The 23,933-nt window shown below is 50.3% G+C and overlaps 1 protein-coding gene and 1 pseudogene across 1 annotated transcript in view; one reads left to right on the top strand and one right to left on the bottom strand.

Annotated features, from left to right (window-relative positions):
• LOC144110679 (uncharacterized) overlaps nt 1–17,001 on the top strand; it is a 35,001-nt gene extending 18,000 nt beyond the window's left edge. Inside the window, exons 14-22 of the mRNA XM_077643734.1 lie at nt 663–809; nt 1,253–1,374; nt 7,835–8,131; nt 9,318–9,430; nt 10,521–10,755; nt 12,051–12,386; nt 13,293–13,540; nt 14,673–14,960; nt 16,422–17,001. Of these exons, the coding sequence (XP_077499860.1) occupies nt 663–809; nt 1,253–1,374; nt 7,835–8,131; nt 9,318–9,430; nt 10,521–10,755; nt 12,051–12,386; nt 13,293–13,540; nt 14,673–14,934 (1,760 nt within the window). The 3' untranslated portion in view covers nt 14,935–14,960; nt 16,422–17,001. The remainder of the gene's footprint in view (nt 1–662; nt 810–1,252; nt 1,375–7,834; nt 8,132–9,317; nt 9,431–10,520; nt 10,756–12,050; nt 12,387–13,292; nt 13,541–14,672; nt 14,961–16,421) is intronic.
• Nucleotides 17,002–17,692: 691 nt separating this feature from the next.
• LOC144110942 (chitinase-3-like protein 1) lies at nt 17,693–22,007 on the bottom strand (annotated as a pseudogene).
• Nucleotides 22,008–23,933: the final 1,926 nt, after the last annotated feature.

Raw genomic sequence — 23,933 nt, 5'->3', positions numbered from 1 at the left:
TGTACACGTGGACGCACGCCTAGTTTTACGGTGTGCTGGTTCTGACCGAAATTATCTCGTTTCGGCCTCGCCTGCGAGATCTTTCTCTGATCATGGCATTCTCATACCTGAAGCCGAAGCTAGGACTTACTAATGCACGGTTGTCCAAGAAATGTCCCGGATATATCTTGGGAGATATCCGTGGTTTGCACGGACCGATGCTTTTATGTTGACAACACCGGATATGCAATAAACAATATACAGTGGTGAGGTACCCGTGCGTTGTGCGCTCCTACTCGCGGTAATCATGAGAAATCGGCGTCTGGAGCCGGAACAGTATACCATACTCGCGAACAGCTTTTTGTGGCTATGCAGTGGAAGCTACGAGGGCGAGGCGCTAGGCTTTCACATGCGTGGTCTTACCATGCTCTCACGAGAGAGAGAGATCGACGTTTAAGCTGGCGGCGCGCGCCGTAGCTTCCGCAGCATGGCAACAAAAAGTTGTCCGCGAGTATGTCTATTTTATCCATGCGCTTTGAATGAAAGGACTATTTTATTTTCGTTACATCGCACAGAGGAGCTGAAAGGTTGACGCATGAAGTTCAGTTTTTTTTTTCACCTTAATTTTCGGCCGCACTTTGCGTTAGTGTCACTGAGTATTCCATGCACCGTGGGATGCGCAGGCGACGTGATCGTGACCAAGAACCCGTGCATGCATCCGGGGGACATCCGCAAGCTGAAGGCGGTGAATGTGCCGCAGCTGCATCACGTGCGCGACTGCATCGTCTTCCCTCAAAAGGGAGAGCGGCCGCACCCCGACGAGATGGCCGGTACGCAGCCTTCCTGGCGGGCTCCCTGTTGACACTGTGCTATGCGGAGATGGATGTAACCGTCGCTCTCAGCGTTTGTGACGGATAGCGTGTCTTAGTTCCCGTCCGCGTTAGGTCCGGGCTCTGTGAAGGCCAGGACCCTGCAGGCTTTGACTGAGGTATCAGTCAGCAATGCCCTGTGGGCCACGAGGGTATCTGAAATAATGAAATATATGCTGCGAGCATGGTCACAGCGTGAGAAAAAACGCTCTGTGAGGTTCCATGACCTGGAGCGTAAAAAATATTTTGCAGTTTCTCATTTCGGAGTCGCAACGACTCCTCTACTCACTGATGTCCGTTTAATTGGGTCATTTAGCAGGCCCTACACCATCACTGTTTGGCCTACGTCCGGACGCAGCTTGTTTTCAATGGTACCCATTAATGTGGTCTCTTCCTGCGCTTAGGTTCTGACCTGGATGGCGACGAGTACTCAGTGCTGTGGTACGAGGACCTCATCTTCAATAACAACTGTAATCCCATGCACTACTACAGCGACCCGCCCAAGGAACGAAAGGCTGCCATTGGGGTGAGCAATATCGCTTATTTTTTATTAGTCTAAGTCGGGGAGGGGGGGGGGGGAAGGGCTTCATAATTTCAGATAAACTATTTTAGGTGCTATTAGTCCAGTCGTACCGACTGGAGTATTGTCTATAATGAGATATATTCGAAATTTTTCAGCTACGCCAACGGTCAGCGGTGGAACACGACGAAGTCTGGATTGTCGTTGTATTTTAAACATTGACCAGAAATGGGTCGTAATGGAGTCTTAATCTGCTTTTAGTTCGAAAAGAGGCAGTAGTCAAGTTATGGTTCCGTTGTACAATAGGCTGCAATACCGGTAAACCTATTGTCTACGTTCCTAAATTTTACTTGCACGTAGAAAGCAGAAATGAAAGGACAGCTGGCAGCTCATTTTTCGCTGGCGAGAGGCAACGCTCTTTGCTGGGTGGTGACATTACCTTGCGAACCATGAGTCTTTTTGACTGTGTCCGTACATGAATAAGAGGAGCTGTCGGGCTAATTTAATTGCCACCAGGAGTCCTCGGCAGGCACCTTGAGGACAAAGAAGCGAAAGACGCGCGTGCTCTTCCAGCTGGCTGGGACACTGCTTCACTGCTTCGGCCTGTGCCTAGCCTTTTTGGTTTTGCAACCTGCTTGTGACATTTTGTGGTGGAGTGCGCTGGGTAAATCGCTCTGGAATATGTCGCACACCCCTCCTAACACTGAGGGTCCCAGGCCTCTTCCTGTCGACACGCCAGTTCACCGGGTCAGCAGCCGAAATCTTGGATTGCCCCTTGAGCATGGGCTTTTACAGACTACCTCGATGCCTGGCCGATTGGCTCCTGTACTGAGGCCATTCGACTGTACATCGACGCCTACCCCTCAACCAGTCCCGCAAGGCGCTCTGTACTACACCCTCCAGAACCCACGGCTACCAAAGTTCTTTCACGGGACTCACCTGGAGGACGTGGAAGATTGGCTCCTCCAGTTTGAACATGTTGCCGCATTTAACCAATGGGATGACGCAGCCAAGCTGAAGAACGTCTTCTTCAGCTTGGAGGACGGTGCTCGTACGTGGTATGAAAACCGTGAGGACATTCTTTTATCATGGCCTGAGTTCCGACGTCAACTGCTCGCCGTGTACGTCAGCGCTGATCGTCGGGAGCGAGCTGAATGGCGAACGAAATTGTTGCCTTGTACGTTGAAGACATGACGCGGCTCTTCCGACGGGCTGACCCAGCCACATCGGAAGCCAGAAAGCTGCGTCACCTAATGCGCAGTGTTAACAGCTTTTCGCCAGCCTCGTGCGCAGCCCCCCAAGCACTGTTGCCGAGTTTCTAGCAGAGGCTGTCAAGATGGAGCAGGTCCTCCGGCAGCATTCCACCGCGTAGGACAGGCCCGTCCTTGCTGCTTCTGTTACGGAGTCCCTCCCAGCTTTCAACAGCAACACAGACTTCTCCGCGACATGATCCGTGCTATCGTCCGTGGCGAGCTGGAGAAGATTTGTGGTACGTTTCAGCAAGTGGTCAGCTTCCTCATGAGCGTTATCCGTGAAGAGGTGCAGCAAGCTATCCGGCCTCCGTTACTACGCGGTGAACCGCAGCCAACCCAGACAGACTACGGCCGCCTGACATATGCTGAAGCTCTGCGACGCCCTGCTCCAAATCGAGCGGCAATTTTCCAACCCATCACGACCCTACGTGCAGCCAGTGCAGCACCGCATCCCGAGAGATCGACAATCTTTGCGCAGAGCGGATGTCTGGCGTGGCCCTGACCGCCGGCGTATGTGCTACCACTGTGGGGAGACCGGTCACCTGTTCCACCGGTGCCTATATCGAGAGCTTGGCCTGCAGGGTTTTTCCTCCGAATGCGCCAAGGCCCCGGTTTGGCCAATGGCCCCGTGAGATTCAAGAGTATGTGACCCAGCAACCTCTGTGGCCCATGGCGTGCCGTCAGTCTCGATCGCCGTCACCTCGCCGATCACCGTTTTCACCGAATACGCAGAACTCCTCACGAGCGACGGCAGACCGCTCGCCCAGCCCTCACCGGAAAAACTGAGGACAGCGACCCGCGGGGGCGTGATCGCTGGATATCGAGGGCGGGTCGCTGGATATCGACACTGTAAAGACCCCCTGACGACGCAGGCATCCGATGATAGAGCTTTGACGACGTCGTCGACAGCAGCTGAAGTGAAGGACCGCTTCTCACTCGACATACCCGTTCCTCTCAACGGTCACTGCATTAGCGCGTTGGTAGACACAGGAGCGAAGTTTTCAATTATCAGTGGAAAATTGGGAAGGCATGTAAAGAAAGTTACAACTCCTTGCTCTGGCGTACAGATCCGGCCGGGGGGGGGGGGTCATATTACTCCACTTGGAAAGTGCACGGCCAGTGTCCAGTTCAGCGAGTCGACGTTCATAGTTAACTGCCAGGTGCTCCGCGACTGTTCTCGTGACCTGATTTTGGGCGTTGATTTTCGCCGTCAGAATGGTGCTATTATCGACCTGCGACACAGAACCGTTATGTTTTCTACAGCGAAAGCCGACGACACCTCCGACATTCGTCAACGCAGCTCTGCCCTTCGTATTTCCATTGAAAGTGTCTTGATCCCGCCGTGCTCCAGAGTTTTTGCAACCGTCGAATGCGGTGATGGGCTATGTGATGGACCTGCACTCGTCGAGGGCAAGCTTTCCTTGTTGCTGACACATGGCATTTGCTAAGCCCGAAGCCTTGTCCACCTCCGTAGCAGTCGGTCGGAACTCCTGATTACTAATTTTACGAACGAACCTCGTCACCTTTTCCGAGCTACTGCCGTCGTGTGGGCCGACCAATTGGCCGATGCTACTGAGTGATTTGCGTCCGAGGCCATGAACTCCTGTACACATCCCTGGATCGCATCGATACGGGCTCACAGCGACTCAAAAGCGCGACATCCGCGCCCTTCTGCTCTAATACAAAACCTGCTTCGCAACCTCCTGGAAAGTGCGACAAGCGGCGATCACGAAGCATCTCATCATCACTTTTGATGACGCTCGCCCCCATACGACAGCAGCCGTACCGCATTTCCCCGAAGGAACGTGACGCCATCCAAACACAGGTGAAGGAGATGCTAACAGACAACATTATTCAGCCCTATAAGAGCCCGTGGTTGTCGCCCGTCATGCTTGTTAAGAAGGATGGGACACTGCGCTTTTGTGTTAATTACCGTAAACTGAGCGCCATAACGAAAAAGGACGTCTACCCGCTGCCCCGCATCGACGGCTTACTCGACAGACTTCGCCGCACCAAGTATTTTTCGTCGATCGACCTAAAGAGCGGATATTGGCAGATTGAGGTTGACGAACGTGACCGCGAAAAAACTGCCTTCATCACACTCGACTGCCTATTTGAATTTAAGGTGTCCTTCGGCCTTTGCTCTGTGCCGGCGACGTTTCAGCGCATGATGGATGCTGTCCTGGCTGGCCTCAAATGGGAAACCTGTTCAGTTTGTCTAGATGACGTGGTGCTGTTTTCAGAAACCTTCGAGCAACACCTTGAAAGCCTGCGGACCGTGTTGGGTGCATTGCGGTTGGCCGACTTGACACTGAAACCTGAGAAATGCCATTTTGGTTACAAAGAGCTCAAGTTTCTCGGCCATGTTTTGAGCGCCTACGGCGTAAGACCCGATCCCGAGACCACTGCCGCTGTAGCCTAGTTTCCCCGTCCTACCACAAAGAAAACGCTCAAGCGCTTCTTGGGTTTGTGCGCCTACTTCCGCCGTTTTGTCGCCGACTTCTCCAATATCGCTGAACCCCTCACCCGTTTAACGCGTGACGATACACATTTTGTCTGGTCTGCCGAGCAACAGGCTTCTTTCACAGAGCTGGGCCAACGGCTGCACACTACCACTGTGCTGGCTCACTTCGATAAGGAGGCTGCTACTGAGATACACAGTGACGTTAGCAACATCGGGCTTGGTGCCGTCCTCGTTCGACATCAAGAAGGCGTGGAACATGTGATCGCGTATGCGAGTCGCACACTTTCGCGTGCCGAAATCAACTACTACACCTCGGAAAAGGCGTGCCTCGCTGTCGTCTGGGCCACGATTAAATTTCGGCCTTGTACTATGGTCGCCAATTCAAAGTGGTCACCGACCACCATTCCTTGTGCTGGCTTACCAATCACCGGGACCCATCAGGCCGCCAAGCACGCTGGAGCCTTCGCCTTCAAGAATTTGATTACACAATTGCCCGTAAATCCGGACGTAAACACGAATACGCCGACACGCTCTCACGCGCACCCGTCGAGCAAGCTGATGACAGCGCAGAGGATGGCAAGAGTTTCCTGGGCGTGATCAGCGGTTCTGACTTGGTGGCAATTAAGGCAGTGTGCTGACGCTTACCTGTGGTCTTTTATGGATCACTTGGACGGCCATGCTTCCAGCGTACCTCGACACTTTTCCCGCCACTTGACCTCCTTTTGCGTTCGCAATGGCGTACTTTACAAGAAAAACTCCAGCAACGGTGACCGCGGACCTACCTCCTTGTCGTGCATCAGACCTCCGCGACGACATCCTTTCGGCGTGTCATGATGAACCCACCTCTGGCCACTTGTGATTTGGACGCACACTTGCTCGAGTGCGTCAGACCTATTATTGGCCTAAATTTGCAAAGACCACCCACCACTACGTCAGAGGTTGCCGTGAGTGCCAGCGTCGTAAGTCACCACCGCTGATCGAAGCTCTCAGGTTTGCTCCAACCAATCGCGCCACCTCGCACACCTTTTGACTAAGTCGACATGGATCTCCTGGGCCCATTCCCTGTGTCGTCTTCTGGCAACAGGTGGATTATAGTTGCGACTGATTATTTGACGCGCTATGTGGAAACAAAGGCGGTACCACGCAGTACATCCTCTGAAATCGCGCACTTGATACACCACATTGTTTTACGACATGGCGCCCCGTCCTCCGTCATCGCCGATAGGGGCACCGCCTTTACAGGACAGCTCATGCACGAGGTTTTCCAGCTGAGTCACGCGAACCACCGCAAGACTACTGCATACCACCCAAGGTCAAACGGGCTCACGGAGCGCCTCAACAAAACCTTAGTGGACATGCTCGCAATGCACATCGACGAACAGCACAAGACTTGGGACAAGATCCTCCCATATGTGACGTTTGCCTATAACACGGCGATTCAGGAAACGACTCGCTTTACGCCGTTTCGCCTCGTCTAAGGGCGCGATGTACAAACGATGTTAGACGCAATGTTTCCGTGCACCCCTGACGACCAGGCGCTCACGCCAGACGCCGAGAAATTTACCCGGCACGCAGAGGAAGCCCGCCAACTGGTCCATATGCACACCCGCTGGTCGCAGGCAACGGATGCACAACGCTTCAACCGACGACGCCGACACGTCAAGTACCACCCCGACGACAAAGTGTGCGTATGGACCCCAGTACGTCGCCCAGGCCTGTTGGAGAAGCTCCTGAGCCGCTACTTTGGACCGTAAACAGTGCTGCGCCCGATGGCACTCTGGCGAGTTCGCGCCGTCGACCGCAGCCTGAGGTCGTGCACGTACTGCGTATGAAGCCTTATTTTACGCAGTAACGGGCGCCTCTTCCACGTTTTCTTTTGTTTTATTTTTGCCTGCAGCCGTTCGGCGGCCCGTGATCGTTTGTTCGCTTGTTTCACTTTCTCCCGTTCGCTCCAAGTGCGCCCACGTTTTTGCTTCCTTTTTTTGTGGAGGCGGAATAATGCCGCCAGGTGTCCCTGGGCGGCGCCTTGATGACAAAGAAGTTAGAGACGCGCGTGCTGTTGCAGCTGGGACACTGCTTCACTGCTTGCGGCCTGTGCCTAGCCCTTTTGAGTTTGCAACCTGTTTGTGGCAGTATCATATTGATTGACCAATATGAGTGCCTAGTTGAGCATTGAGGTTTACTAATATGTGTGTCCTGGATGTTGACAAATATGATTGTGCGTAACTAGGTCAACACAACCAAACCGATCCAAGCCGATGATTATTCGCTAAGGAAACCATCCGAACCTTTCTTATAAACAAACTTGTCTGAGTTCCTATGAGATGACACTGATGACGTCAAGAGAGTGTGCAGCATGGCTTACTTTAATTTATGGCGCCTTTGTGTGAGAAAACGAGCACATGTAACGCATTGCCGTGGCTATGCTACTACAAAGTTCACTTCGAGGGGACAGTTACCTACTGTTCGCGCAGGGTTCTCGGGCAGCTCTACCGAAATTGCAAAAAGGTATACTTCCGCGTTTACCAACTTGTGGCTCAGATTTCTCGCCGGCTCAAGAGTAAAGTCAGCAGCACAGGCCCAGAAGCGAGCCGCTCGCGCTCGTTCCCTTAACAGTGCCACCAAAGATTTTGCACATGTGTAAACACCCTGACCTTCAGTTTTTAGACGAATGTAAATGGACGGGGCATGCACTCTGTTTATCGTCTGTCTCACGAGAGAACTTACCATTCGTGTACGGCGGCCACAGGTCCAGGACATGGTGGACTTCTTTTGCCAGTACATCAAGGGTGACAAGATCGGCCTGATTGCCAACGCGCACCTCGTCTGGGCCGATATGCTGGACGGCGGCATCAACTCGCGCCGCTGCCGCGAACTGGCCCGCAAATGTGCAGTCAACCTAGACTTTGCCAAGTGCGGCGACCTCAAGGGCCTCCAGAACTCCGAGAAGCCACCCATGTACCCGGACTTCATGGAGAAGCTCGACACAAAGAACACCTACTGTTCGCGCAGGGTTCTTGGGCAGCTCTACCGAAATTGCAAAAAGGTACACTTCCGCATTTACCAACTTGTGGCTCAGATATGTGCAGTTACTCTAAGGCGAAGACGGCGGAATTATACAGAAAACTCTGCTTGCGAGGATAGTGCAGTTCATAATGCACACGCCTCTTCCGAAACTCGTGTTTGCTCCTGGTTTGTGTTGTTTGGCGCTGTCTTTACCCTCTGACTGCTTACTCAGGTTTGAGATCTCACGGCCTAACTTGCTGCTGTTCCAAGATGTTTAGGTTTCACATTTTGAAATGAGCGACAAGACGGCTGAAAGTGCCGTTGTTTTCTTCAAGGCTGGAATCTGCGAGATCTCGGTTTGAAAACAGTTGAGCAACGTTGTATGAACCGCTAGCTTAGGGTCATTAGAGCTCTTGCACGAAGCTGTCGGTCTTCATGTAGGTTCAATTTAAATGAACTATGCCAGAGCCGTGAAGCTTCGGACGTGAAGGTTATATATACGTTTTCATGGATTATCGCATGTCGATCAGTGCATAAGCAACTGATTTGTTGCAGGCATGCTGGTTACATGATATTTAGCAACATATCTGACAGTCTGAACTGAATACGTTGCTTTATGTACATAGCACATCGTATACGCGAGATATACTCCATGGCTGCTTCTGGCGATGTACTTTGTACATCTTGTTCTTCGACAGCGGCGAATAGAACTATAGCGTTTGTCTTGTATTCGAGACGCTCAAGAAGTCCGTCGAAATCTGGCGGCTTGTTTGGGTTTTTTGTTCTGTGTATCACTGCTAGAGCGCCAACCATCAGGTTGCGACTAACGAGCTTCTATACGACATGACAGTGTTGCTAGAAGGAACCGTTTTGACTTGTTTAACCTGCCCTCGGTTGCTCTCTACCGAATACATTTCCCTATTTTCACGGGCGAAATCTAGTCATTTGTCGCTTCTAGCAGAAGTTCTGAGGACCCAGGACCAGTGCTCCTCGACTCTCGGGGACCAAAGTAACTGGCATGTCCTCCACGCCGAGGATCGACACCACGAGTGCACAGTCGTGTGCGCTCGCATACAGTGTGGCACAGTGGTGGACTTGAAAAAGGACGCCGGTTAACTTTTGTCCCCGATTGTACATTCTTGGACGCTGTTTGCATTGTTTATTCTTGATGTGCTGAATGCGCGCAACACACTGTTGTGTCGTCCTTGTGTGGTTCCAATGAACAGGTTGAACTGAGCACCGAGTGCCTTGAAGTGGTGGAAGACAGCCTTCCGGACCCCCGACTGCTGCTCGAGGGAAGAGAAGAGTTCCTGGTAGAGGCCACATCCGCCTATAAGCGGTACGCACTAATACCTCCGAACACTAAAGTCTACGAAGTGTGTTGCACTAAATGAGTTGCAAGATATTACACCGTTTATCTTGTTTATGCCAATGTTCTGTGACTACTTTGGGGCGAGAAAAGCGGCCATAAAACCATGGAAACCACTTGTCCTATTATGCATCTAGCAGTTAGTGAAGCACAGACTGCTTTGAAGTTGTGAGTTGTGAATAATCGGTTTGTGCACTAGCGAGGTCTGTAAGGAAAGAAAATAGGACGTGGTGAAATTACCCCAATTTATTTCTTATAGTTCGATTTCATTGACAATATTTTTGTTATTTAATGGTCTGTAGAGTAATACCAAGTCTTTTTTTTTATTTAACGGTCTCTACGGTAATACCAAGCCTCTACAATAATGCCAGGCACCAGCAGCTTACCACAACTGTTTCAACAAAGGGTGCTAAATATTTTCAAAATGATTTTATATATTATGGAGAGTACAGAGCTGCCTGCAACGGGTTGATGAAGGTCTTAGGCATTCAACAATTAGCAACTTGTTTTAGCCCCTGCCAGCAAACATAGCGTAACTGAATGGGGATATGTTAAACTTGTAATATTGTGGAAACTGGAGAGTCCTAAGAGATTCTGCGCGAACATAGTTACTATCGTGGCACTCTTCCTTGTCGCTGCAAACTCTGACCTGCAGAAATGCTTTGTGCCTTCGCGCCTATTCCGACAGCCATACAAAACCAATGGGATGCACCGAACGATCAAAATTTCCTTGTTCATTTTCAGTTTTAATCTGCACGTGGTTGCAGCCATCCGAACTAATAGCGTTTGTTCAGATTTCCTGTGTTTGCTTGCATCACTTGTACAGTTCAGAGACAGTACGTACCTTATCCTTTTCGGTTGCTTGCATCACCGCCACAGTTCAGTGGCACTATTTAATCATTTTTTATTCCTTGCACTACCTGCACAGTTCATTGACAGTACAGCATCATATTCTGTTTGCGTAACCTGCACTGTTCAGTGATAGTACCTCATCCCTTTTAGTGGCGTGCATCACCTTCACAGTTCAGTGACAGTACTTTATCCTTTTCTGCCGCACCAGGTACGCTATGAAGATTCGGGCACTGCTGAAGTCGTACCGCATCGAAAGCGAAAGCGAGGCCCTCTCTGGGGCTGTGACCAAGCTCAACAAATATGTGAAGGAGAACGACCCTACGGACATGGCCATGGTGCTCGAGAGCCAGGTCGAGCACGTGGTGCGCCGAACGCGCGAGGAGTTTTTTTCTGAGCAGCTCGACGAGGCTCACGAGAACCTTAAGGCCTCCGCCTGGTACCAGGTGAGGCGTACAGCGCTTTCAATCTGGTATTCAGCTGAGATGTGATCAGCGCATATTGAGTTAAGCTCGGCGGGCGAACAAACGAGCCAAAAACAGATATGGCTCACGAACACAACGATAAAGGCTGCCGTTTTATTATCTTCATAACAGTGTTGTAGTCGTGTCACTTTCTTTGTCCTTCGCTTTGTTATTTAGCCGTATGTAGAACTTAATGGCCGAAATAACATCTCAGGGAGGAGTACCAGCGCCCGCAGATTAACGCGGATAGTGAAGCGCGTGGCTTGGAGGACTGACCCCAGCGCCACGGAGCGAGCGTTGGCCGTTATGTCTGAGACCATGTTGCACGGTGTGTGTGCGGCGGCTGACGATAACGGGTGGCCATAGGATGGACTGCAGCCGCTTTTGTTAACGGTGCTGACGTCACTCGAAGCGGCACGCTCGATAAATAGGGTTAAGCTTGCGGGCGGAGTCACAATACAAGAGGTGAGGCGATAGATCCTTACTAGAAATTAACTTTCATTTGCGGTTGAGTGTCCGTGTCTGCGTGGGCAAAAGGAGCCGCTGTCATGTCACCCTTTTTGGAGGTTCAGTGTCTCCGTAAAATTTTCAACGTTTTCTGAAGACATTTCACTGCGATCTATGTTTTGCCAAAGGTACTATCGGCGTCAAATGAATCGCGAACAGCGGAACGAGTGGCGAACGGTCCAGCTTAGGCCGTCTCCGGTTATCGACACTTTTGCTTGTTTTCTCTTGAGTTCGTTCTGTCCCTTTGCCACTGGCGCAGCGCAGTTCCTCTGGCGGCAGCAGCTGTCGCTCGCGTATGTAAAGCGAGCGCTGATAGAGCCCTGGCTTGCAGCGCTTCGATTTTTCTGCCATCATCATGGTGCTATAAGTGCCTGTTCTGCGATAAAATAGAGGTTGACCAGGGAGATAGGACCGCTCGCTTCACTAGCTGCCGCCAGCGAAACCACGCTGTGCAAGCTGTGATCGGTGAAAAGCATGAATGTGGCGCTCCAGCGGCAAAGCGAATTAGCGAAAGTCAAATAAAACAAAAGAAAACTATCGCAAACCAGAAGAGTGCGCCTGTAATTGATAACGACAGGCAGATGGCCTAAGCTTCACCGTTTTTCACGCGCTCCGCTGTTCGCATTTCATTTGACGCCGATAGTACATGGTCTCGCTTCGGTGTGTTTCGTTCGACGCCACTGCACACTCAACACCTTACGGCGACTAGATTAAGGCTAACAGCTTCTGGAGGATAAATTGTAAATGTATTATGCGGGGTTGGGGAGCAGGTGACGTACGAGCTTCAGTCATCAGAAGGTGGCATCCAGAGCTTCCCCTGGGTGGTGTCCGATGTGCTCATGCGCATCGTGGTCAACACGTCCTCTTGTCTCCCCGTGCCGGCATCGCGCAACAGCTTCAGCGAACGACTCGGGGCACTGCTGCTTGGCGAGCCGCACCCTGGGGGTGGCGACCAGGACGGCGCACAGCACGGCGACACGCAGGTGCTGACCAACCTTCTCAGGCTCATGTACGACTGGATCGACTCCAGTGGCGAGTTTCTCTTCGTCAAGGACCCAGAGGAGTTAAGCCTCTACAAGAATATCATGCGCGAGACCTGCGTCAAGGTGCGTGGCGCCAGCAAAAGGGCTGCGTTGGGTGGAGATGCTGGGCTACGCGACCAAAGAGTAGACGTACAAGCTAGAGGGCTGGGCTCCTTTGCGCGCTTCGTGCTTAAGGGTCTTCTTTGAATCGCCGTTCGCGGGCTAGAGTTCGCCTTCTAACGGCCGCAAGAAGCGGTACAGAGGCAGCAATGTGACTTGCCCTCTCAAAAAAAAAATTTGTTTTTTAAACAGAAACGTAGCGTGCAGCTACATGTGGCAGCTTTGAAAGGAGGCGCCATGCGCTGTTGTATGGGAAGCATTCGAAGTGCTGGCGTTTTGTCTCGTGTCCTGGCCTCACAGCTGCGTCGACGGTCTACCAGGGTGACGGTGACATCGTAACTCGACATAAGCACCAGTTTCTGTTGATTGTGTGGTATGAATATAAAGTTTTAACATAGCACCTACGTACTGTGCATGTACCGGATAAGCTGCGCTTCGCCAGCAGTAAAGTAGACGCACGTGCATTAGACAGCCGCCTGGTACGATCACAACTGCGCTAGTATGTCTACGCTGTCATAACTGAGTAATAACGAACAGTCATACTACTTTGACGATTTCTCCTGCCTTATGTTCTGATTTGTTTCAAACAATCAGAAAATGCGCACGATCGGGCACTTAACCAGGATTGAGGTGTATTTTCTGAAAGTCCCGTGAGTTTAAGGCTGAAAGGGTATTCATAAGCTCCTTGAAGACATTTCACACGCTCCCGGTGCGAAGAAATGTAGGCGACTCTGTGTGGTAACACAGTAAGCGAATGTCACCGCTCTACCCAGAAAAACGTATTCATAGATAAATGCACTTAAAGATTGTGTGCCATCCTCAGCGTGGGGGAGTGATCGGCAGAGGCTCACTATTCACCTCTCATCGCAGGTGTCCCGCTCCCTCTCGAGGGACATGCCGCCGCACAAGCTGGTGATCCTGTGCCTGCGCTTTGCGTGCGCATGGTGCCTCAAGATCTTCCAGGGCGGAAGCGACGGGGAGGTCATCTCCAAGGAGTGCAGGCGCCGCTACCGGCTGGGACACCTGGCCCTGATCACGCTCAATCGGCTTTCTATGTCCGGCAACCTAGACTACCTGCGCAGGGCACCTGAGGGGTGCCCCTCCACAGAGATTATCAGGTATAGTTCACATCTTTCTTTTAAACCGGAGTGACGTCGATAGAGCTGTGTGAATCCAGTGACGCCAAGGTGCATTTGACCCTAATTCTGTGATTTCACCGAAGTCACTTGTGAAACCTGTGAACAACCAGTGCTTGGTGCTTGCCGGCTTCGCCGACATTATCAGGAATGTATATGTCTGTGTTGGCCGGACAATCCTGACATCGAGCTGCACTGAAGCCTAAGACGGAGTCCAAAAATGCCTGTACAAATTTGTTTTCAAATAATTATTGACCCTGCACACTGGTGCTTTGAGCTCATTGTCGTGAATATTAGGTCCGTGGACCTCTTTCAAGGCATAGAAACTGACACAGAATTTTTTTATGTTGCCCTACAAAGGGCAAAACAGTGAAAATACGCAGCAGACAGCTTCAAACGATTTACAGGTAGCAGAGGAGGCATCGATGCCTGTTTTGAGCAAGGGTACCGCTGAGAATTCTCTGCCAGTAATGCTCCTCTCTTTTATCGACTCAAACCCGGAATTGATCGTTAACATCCGCGTCGCCTTTGTTGCGGGCTTACGTTGTGCTCAAGTTCACGTAATATTAACGTAGAACATCAGTCACACTGCAAAGACATCCGTGAGTCTGTGAAGATTTTTTCGTGCGCAGTGCTGCATGCTTCCGCAGTTCACAAGGAGTCTGAGGAGAGCAAAGTTGTAGGCCAATATGTGAGACCCAGCTGCGTGGTATTTCACCGCACGGTCATCAGATGCTGTATCAATCGGCGATAATCGTCACATATCGATTAGCCTCCTCAGTGCCTTGCTTTCAGGCTCTCCTTGAGGTGTTTTCTAACGAAATGCTAACGAACCGTGCCATGAACCACAATTGGCAAGTTGTGTGACAGCCATTTGTTACGTGTGTACGTAATCTGCATGCTTGGAGAAGTGCTATAAAATCAGCATACGCCGTCTCAGTCTGATTTATTGAGGAAGTTAACAAAAACAGCCAATGCATGTTTCGCAGATCCAACCTGCGAATTTACAGCTTTTCTAAAGCACCCTTACTCGCCGTGCATCGATATTTGTATTCACCGCAATACTCCGAAATACCTTAATTGTATTCCGCCAACCTATTGGCTGTCTCCCCAGGATTTACATCGACCGGCAAGATGAAGAATTCTTCCTAATCCTGCGTCGCTACGAGGACGTCTTCACCGCGATCATGATAGAATGGTCCGGCGTTGAGGACATCCAGTGCGACCTCAAGACGGATCGAATGGACGAGTGGTTCCTCCAGCTCATGGTCACTGGGAGCCGCTGGGCGTTGGAGCGTCTCAAGGAGATCGTCGTCTACCCATCTTTCCGCGAGGCGCTCTCGCTCGTGTTCCAGCGGGAGATTTCGGATCTGTAGAAGAACGCCGTCGCCGGAACACTACAGTGATTACTTTGATGCTTTTAATTTAATTAATGCTTCTACTTTAATCTGAGGCTTTGCACAGGCGACAGAATTTTTTTGGAGGGTGTCTAGGTTAGCAGCCTCCTAGCTAAGGGGGCATGGTGGGGCTGGGGCTGTGGCTGGTTGGGGATGATTCTCGAGGGCAGCTGGTTCTATCAATTTGATTTTGCTGTTGCTTGTTTTACTCTGCTGCTGCATGGGATTCTGGTGCGTGGAGGCAGGTGGGATGGTGATGGGTGGTTCTTGTTAAGGATGGAGTAGGGAGGTCATTGGGCACTCCTCGAGGGTGTAGGCTTTATTCATTGAGGCTTCACACAGAGAAAATTTGTCTTCACAGACGCTGCTCTTAGTACTAATGTAACAAAGTTGTTGTGTACTGAAGTGTATTGTGTACTGAAGTCAGTGCTTGTGTGCGAGTGAACAATGGAGACAGCGTGCACCCCACCTCCTGAAAGGAACGTCCCGACGTGAGCTTATTTTCCTCCTTCCCATTGTGGGGAGCCTCTTCTCCCAATCTTTTCTGGTCTCCGCTGCCATCCCATGTCGAAGTGTGCGATCACTTTGGACTGTACCACCGACGGGCCGCTAAACGTGTACACTGGAATAGAGTGCAAATAAATAGTTCTTGTGTCCACAGACGGCTTCCTAAGTCGACGGCGCGGTGGCTCAGTGGTTATGGCGCTCGGCTGCTGACTCGAAAAACGCGGGTTTGATCTTGACCGCAGCGGTTGCATTTCGATGGAGGCTAAATGCTAGAGGCCCGTGTGCTGTGCGATGTCAGAGCACATTAAAGTACCTCGGTGGTTGAAATTTCCGAAGCCCTTCACTACAGTGTCGCTCATAGCCTGAGTCGCTTTTATTTTTTTTTGTGAGCTTCACTTCAAACCTGTTTGACTTCATCAGACCTACTGATACAAGCATGTTTTGGTGCACACTTAAGTTTAACATGTTCACTGCAGCGGCAACTTATATTCTTGGGCGCACTGCAACAATGCACAGCTACAATTCACATCGAGCCACGGTGAAGCCTTCTTGGAAACGCCGATAAATGGCCACAGCTACATGGCGTGTCCTTTCCACAGGCTCTTTGATATACCAAAGCTTAGCGATAGATTCATCGCGCGACTCAGTGCCTTGGTTCATCCACCGGTGACCCAATGAGTGAACGTGTTAAAGCATTATTTTGGGTGTTTTCTCCAATTGTTTTACCAATATATTAGCATATAAAATTTATTTATTTATTTATTCATTTATTTCAATACCCTCAAGGCCCCTGGGGGCATTAGAGGAGGAGTGGAGTGAATGAATAAAATATATAATCATAACACAGGCATTGCAGCAATACAGCAGCAATTTCATTTCAAGATTAATTCATAGGTTGCAGTGACAGTTTATACTGTTGAAGTGTATGGCATTAGTGAGTTGCATTTTCTCTTTCTCAGGTGGACTGCTGATGTGCCTTCCAAAGGAGAATGCCTAAGCATTTTGCAAAGAAATTGAGCAGCAGGAGGGATACTCAGTGTGGATCTTGTTGAAGAAGAGCAGGTAGCAAGGCTGACACTCTCCACGTGTGCTCGAAGTGCCTTCAGCCGACAAGGAGTCCGAGCTGTGGTAACCAGGCTTGTGAATAGGGGACAGGGAAAGAATTGGTTGTGAGCAAGGTTTCCTGCCTTGCAAGGGGTTTTGAAAAAGTGAGCTATGAAGCTTTTACTGATGGGTACCTTATGGCAGTCATATGCAACTACTACTGCCACATGCACGAGTGGCGAGAGCTTTGCTCTTATGCTGCATGCCACTGATATGAACATGAGCTGAATGGGCTCCAAACAAACATTTTGTGTTGTGTGTGTAATATCTGAAACATAGTCCACTACATATGTTAGTTATGTAAAATATTTGCCCCTTATTTCATATAGTGGTGTTGATGGTTTGTTCAGTTAAGAGACTGGCTGTTCCCTGAAGAAACCTTTATGAATCTGCGCTGACTAAATATTACGATCGTGTGGAGGATGGCTTGACTCCCGTGGGCATCTACCACAGTGTCATTGTTAAGCCTGTTCAGCCATTCGCCATCTGTTTGGAATAAAAATATTTTGCAAACGTTCTGGCGCTTGTCTGTGCTGATAGAGTGTGTGGGCATACTCAAGCTTTATCCTTGAGTATCACCATAAAGAGCAGACATTACTTAGCACCATTAGGGACAAGTTGCCCCATTCGCCTCTGTTGTGTTGTAAAACGACTTAAAACGACTTAAAGGTGCACTAATGAGGAATCTGATCTCGTCTTTTTACCTCAGGAACTTCTGTCTACACGTTCCGGGCATTCTTAGAAAGTTCGATTTATTGTCTTGTGCTGCCGATTACCCTAATTAGATCGGATTAAACGTACCGGCTCCCGCCTGTTTTTTTAACTCAACGCGGTTGGTAGCAGGAGTCAACCAACGCCTCAGCCAGTCCCACGGCGTCTTTCCTCGCTGCCATCGGCGGAGTGATACGTAAATCAGAGTCCACATGTATTTTTATTTCCGTGGGCCTAATTTGCGGCTATATTGTCTGTGACTGAAACTGTTTATTCACAGAAACCTGAAAAGCGAAAGCGAGCCGCCAATATTCTCTCAAAGGCCATCCCCGCGTTGGTTGACTCCGCCAACCTAGCGCGTTCAGTTCAAAAAAAGGCGGGAGCCGGGACGTTTAATGCGATTTAATTTGTGCAATCAGCCGCAATTGAAGAATTCGGAACATGGTGCTTGGTCCAGTGTCTGCTTTGGACACTGCGCATGTCAATAGTGCATATAACGCTCCTGCACATTCCTGCGTGGTGGACGTAAATTTTAAGCGATGTAACATGTAACAAGCCTGATGCAAACCAACCTGCACATGATACTGCCATCAGAGTAACAATGGCAACTTTGTTGCAAGTATACTGTTGAAGGTTCCCGTATATGATCATGGGGTTTTGGTTGCTGTAGTTTCTGACCACTGAAGCAGAGTTTCAGAGCTATATCCCAGCTGCAATAACCGTATTTAAAATGAGGCAAAAATAAATTCAAAAACTGTTGGTTGGGGGGGGGGGGACTTAAGCGTCTCCTTAAGGGTATAATGCGCAAGCTAATGGGTTAATGCCCCATATATACAGAACTGGGCATCCTGTACTTAGCATTCATAGAACCCTGGGAGTCGTAATATCCCTCCTGGCGCAGTGGTGCAGCGGTTACGCAATGCGCCGCTAACCTGTGATGGCCGATGCTGCCACTGGTGGGACATGTGCGATCCAGGTTGCTCTTCTAAGCAACCTCTCTCGACTAATCATTAATATAACTGCCACGGTGGACAGTTTGTGCACAGTCCTGTGGGCAGGTGGTGATGGCGCCACAAGGTGACATGACTTAGCTGGCCCACCCACCTTCTAGGTTGCTTCTCTGGGGATTTTTCGCTTACTGTGGCCGACGCCGAATGTTCGGCCACATGAACTCCCTAAAGCGATCGCGTTAAAAGCTCCGGTGTTCTTATATTTCTGTGCCCATTGCAAAACCCCACATGGTCAAAAACAGTCTGGAGTACACCAATACAGCTGCCTCACAACCGACTGTCTATTTTGGGCGCATAAAAAGGAAGTGGCCAGTAGTCTTCCCCATCTGCTAGCAGACCCTTCTCGTCTGCCGTCAGTGAAGAAAAGTCCTCTTTATTGTAATGTGCGGGGTGTAAAATCTATCTGTCCATCTGCTCAGACAGCCTTCGCTGTATGAATCATCTCTGGATACATTCAAACACGCCAGCTTACTACAAAGACCGACATGCATCTTGGCTTCAATGTAAAACGTATATATTTCATCCACGTGGCATTCATTCAATCTGGGCCCACGAAGTAAGCGAGGCCCTACGCAGTCAAATGAATCCCTGCGCAGAGTGAACGTTTCTCGCGGTCGCTGAACCCAGCGATTGTCGTGTGCCCTCTAAGCCTAACCGGAATCATCTTGGTGCTCACCGTAGCAGCAGTCCTCCGGTACGCGGTGGTCGTTGACGACGACGCTGAATTCTGTAGGCTGAGGTTCGCCAATAGCCTCTTGATGGGTGGGTCCAGTTCGTTGAGCTCGTTGTGCAGCTGTCCCAGCAGTACACTGCGCTGGCCGCAGTCGCCGTTGTAGTCGTCCATGTCAACGGTCACCACAGCGTTACCGCCCATACGCATTCGCTTGGCGAACAGCACCTGCGTGGTATTCGTCGACCTTTAATTGCCTAGCAGGCGTAAACACCACAATCCCGGAAGGCGTACCCGTCCGACGGCTCACTCACTTTGGCCTCGGCTGCTGAGTCCAAGGTTGCGATCTTGAATCCCGGCCGCGTCGACCGGTTTTAAATGAAGGTGAAAAACGCTGAACTCCGTGGCAGCTGTTAGCCGCAGTTCGCGCATGTGGTGCTCCGCGTAGTTTTACTGGTCATGTGCAAAGTTTAGCTACCGCTGCGTTTAGCATTTTTATGAATAGCATAACTGTCCTATGTCCCCGCACTCACCAGTGGTGTCACACCTTGCGACCAGCAAGGAAAAAAGTGGCACCTTAGCATATGCTAGAGCCGCCTGCCAAGAACATGGAAGGTGCAGCTGCGACCTGCCACTGTTGGCAGATGACAGTGGAGAAATGAGCATCATCGTCTCCTCATCCAGGGGAGAGGAGAGAAAGCCAGCAAGGTGGCTGCTATGGGAAGAAGATTGTCATGCCACGGCTGGCAGGTGCAAAGTCGTGCATGACACCTCACAATGAGGTTCTTATATGTTCTCGCATTGTCACAGCTTTTAATGATTAGGTGTCCGCAGCTTAGCGTAAACGGCATTTATTATTATTGTGTGTGTACCTAGTGCAAGTTAACGTGTGCATGACTTCTTCATTTTTCATGAAGTGTTTTTTACGCCTCCACAGCTGCTTTGAATGCGTTGTCGATAGAACCGTGCGGTTACCTGGTATCACATTAAGAGGTAGCCGCACGACAGCGCTCTCCTTCTAGCTCCTATCTTCCGAATTGCGTGTTCTTAACGCACCGTTTCTCCTCTCCCGCAAACTTTCAAAGCGCGTCTCGGCAGCCGCGCCGAGCGCGGAAGGTGGTGCGCCTCTCTTCCGCAGTGCTGAACGGTGTGGACGGCGCACCACATCATTTTTTTAGTGGCCTTCATACCAACAGCTCTCGCTGTAAAACGTGTGCTGTGCGACTTGGGGCCGCGTTAAAAAACTCAGGGTGCCTAAATGTATGGAGCCCTCCACTACAATGTCCCTCGTAGCCCATGTACTATCAGCAAGAAATGAGACGCAAACAAGAAAACTGAGCCACAAACAGCACTGTAAGAAGCTGTTCGCCAGGGGAAGCTCAATACTGGCGCATGTTATTAATTTTGAAGGCGCGAAGACTTTTTGCTGAAGTTTTAATCAACCTCGCTTGTATGTCCTCTCCGAGAAGTAACATGTTTATTTTTTGTGTTGCCACCTCAGTTTTTGTTGCTGATAGTACAGATTTGGGACTTAGAAACGCACCTTCAAGCCGTGAATGCTGCATAGTCACTGGCGCTTTCAGTTATGTGATGTGGCATCAACGTGTCAGCAATGCATTCATCATGTGAGTGACGACGTGATAATATAACTCTGTCTATACCCACCTTAGGCCTATCGCATAAGTGCGTGAGGGTAATTCCACCAATGAACAGCTGCTCGAGCATAGGTCCGCGAAAGCTTTATGGCCCTAATTCTACGCTGCCAAACTTCGGATGCTACAATAAGACGCAGCTGAAGAGCACGGGGTATAGCTTACAGAATGCAGGTGACGATTAGGGAAGTGTGCAGGTTTTCGCTGTACGCATGGTCTCAAGCACAGCGGCTACTCCCTATGACGTGAGTGCAAGCCACCACGCCGGAATGTGCTGATGCATGCGCCGCCCTCATTTTCAAGGCGTGCTTCACGGACATGTTTTACAGGCAAACAGTAGACTCTTCGCAAATCAGAAACGTTGCGAGCTAGGATACGCGCACCGACCTTGTTGTGAATGGTGGCCTTGTTGTCGTAGCCAATCCACTGTCCTTTTTCCCGGTTGACGGCGATCTTGCAGTCGGCCTCCTTGTCGTACATCGACACACAAAATTCGGAGCTGAATTCGAGGCAGATTCAAGAGAGGCTGACCACGTGCGCACGCGTGCACGTGGTCAGTGGGCATCTTGTGTGCATAGACATTGTGCACAAGCAGCGCCGTGAATGTGTGTAACTGTAGCAAGTTTATTACGGTTGCATGTGGTAATACAATGTTTAGCATCGCGCCGTACGGTAAGCACACTAACTACGGTAATTCCAGCCGTACGGAAAATATGACTAAGCAAGCATGGCAGCGTTAGCAACGACAACGCTATAGCATATTCACCTCTCCTATGGTCTCTACAGAGTGAAGAGAAGTGACTTCGCCATAAGGCAGGCGAGAAGACCCCTAGAATTGGCAGTGCAAGGACAACTGCAGTTAGGCACGCATCTTAGCCGAATTATACACCGGCCGAAACAAAACGCTCCCGGACATAGATCCTCTGCGGCCATTTTAGAAAGTGACAGTCGAACCTCGTTATGACGAAACGGCTTATAACGAAAAATTGAATATAACTAAGCATTTACGGTTTTCCTTAGAAGCTCGGTCAATATGGGATATAAAGTATCACTTCGTTGTAAAGAGGTTAAGTTGTATATCTAACGATGATAAGTGCCGTTAGTGCCGGTATTGTGAAACGTGCCAAGAAGCGATTAGTGGCCATGGCGACGACCAGGATGGGTGACTGCGTAGAAAAGACGCGACATAAGCACCTCGAAATAGGCGAGCAGCCCGCGCTCGTCGGTGAACGGTCCCGGGTGCGCGGGTCCACGGACGGCGGCTCGCAGCTCGTAGCGCCCACTGTTGCGTAGCCTGCAGGCGTAGCCGAACAGCGGCAGCGCCAGGGCTACGCGCTGCCGGGAGCCTTGCTCGCCGAGGAACGCCTCGCATGCCTCCTCCACCTGGGCGTCATACATGCTATGTTGGATCAGTGCGTGGGTAAAATTTAAAATCGGTCTTTGAGTAAAAGAAATGGCGTAGTAAATGTCTCGCATATATAGGTGGACACCGTAATCGTGTCGCAAGGGAAGGAATAAAAGTAAAAGTGAAAGAAGAACGGAAGAAAGAGGCGCCGTAGTGGAAGGCTCCAGAATGATTTCGACCATCTGAGTACCTAAGTATTTTTATCGCGCACTGAAATCGCACATCATACGGGCTCCTTTGCGTCTCGCCTCCATCGGAAGGCGGCCGCCACGATCTGGTTCGAACCCGGGGAATCCGGCGCATATCCACAGAACCACCGGGCGGGAAGTGCGTAGGTGCAATCTTGAAAACCTGCGCTTGTACAGAATTTCGGGGCTAAGCAATGTGGCAGATGGGCCACCTGCCACTTACTATACAGACAGACATCGGTCGCCCTTTCCGCTTGCAGTAACGCGTTAATAATTCGTGTGAAACCGGAAATCCGGCCTCAACAGCTAAAACAAAATTTGTTCCTCGACTAATCGGTTCGTATCGCTTGGAAGGTATGTAGCGCGAAGAGAAAACAGTTGAAACCTATCCTGTATTTCGCCTGTGGTGATTCTGGCACAGCAGTATGGATGGGCGCACACTGGACTTCCAGAGATGCCTCTTTACCACGCCGCGATGGCTCAGTGGTTAGGGCGCTCGACTACTGATCCGGAGTTCCCGAGTTCGAACCCGACCGCGGCGGTTGCGTTTTTATGGAGGAAAAACGCTAAGGCGCCCGTGTGCTGTGCGATGTCAGTGCACGTTAAAGATCCCCAGGTGGTCGAAATTATTCCGGAGCCCTCCACTACGGCACCTATTCTTCCTTTCTTTCACTCCCTCCTTTATCCCTTCCCTTACGGCGCGGTTCAGGTGTCCAAAGATATATGAGACAGATACTGCGCCATTTCCTTTCCCCGAAAAACCAATTATTATTATTATTATGCAGAATCCCTCACTTAAATTTTTACATATGCAGATGTGGGTTCGGTGCGACAAACGTTTGTGTGTCATGTGGGCAAGTTGAAACAATAGATCATTTTCTCTTCTCTTGCCGGCGGTTCGCAGTTCAGAGATAACAGTATTTGGAGGTCCCTCTTTCGAGGTTAGGACTCCTTCTGTCTCTTCCAGTTATTCTTTCGTTCGGTGCGAGTGCCAAGGGATTCCCGTTAAGCAGTGTCTGCGGCTACCTTCAATTTTTCCTTGACAATGTAGACATGCGGTGCAACGCTGAAGGTAGTTCACCTGTGCTGTTATAGGTACTACACAAAATTTGATGTACTCCTTGGAAACAGGACATCAGAAGTTTTCACTTGGATGTGATGGTGGTGGTAGTGTTCTTTTAATAAAATAATAGTAAAAAGGAAGGAAAAGATTTTTGCTTGCCCCGGCATCTGCCATCGATACTGAAGCACCTCATCTGGGGCAGCGGAAATAAAGGACAGCAGGCAGAATGGAGAAATGAAATGTAAGATGTAAGGGGACAGGAAGAGAGGATAAGGGGAGAAGTAATATGAACAAATTATTTACACAATAACAAATGTGTCCAGGTTGTGCGCGTGATTAGTTCATTTTAGAGGAATTAAAACACACGCGCACATCACTGTGTTGGCTACAACTGGAGTGGGGCGTCCAGTTATTAATCGTTCAAGGTAGAACTCGCGGAGCGTTCGGTCACTGCGTGTAACTACCTGACGGAGAACAGACGGGACGTCAAGCCCGTGTGTTCGAGGAATACATAGAGGCTCACCAAAGTTCGCTCACGAGTGCGCGCACTGCCTTGCGGCCACAATAGTGTCTCGATGGAGTCTGGTAGTATGCCCTGCGCCCTATAGGCCGCGAGCATATCGCGACGAGCATCGGCGAACGTGGCACAGTGAAGGAGCAGGTGTTCT

This window comes from Amblyomma americanum, chromosome 11 (genome assembly GCF_052857255.1).
Source record: "Amblyomma americanum isolate KBUSLIRL-KWMA chromosome 11, ASM5285725v1, whole genome shotgun sequence".
Taxonomy (NCBI): Eukaryota; Metazoa; Arthropoda; class Arachnida; order Ixodida; family Ixodidae; genus Amblyomma; species Amblyomma americanum.
The sequence above is the reverse complement of the archived record's forward strand: the minus strand, read 5'-3'. Positions and strand labels throughout refer to the sequence as shown.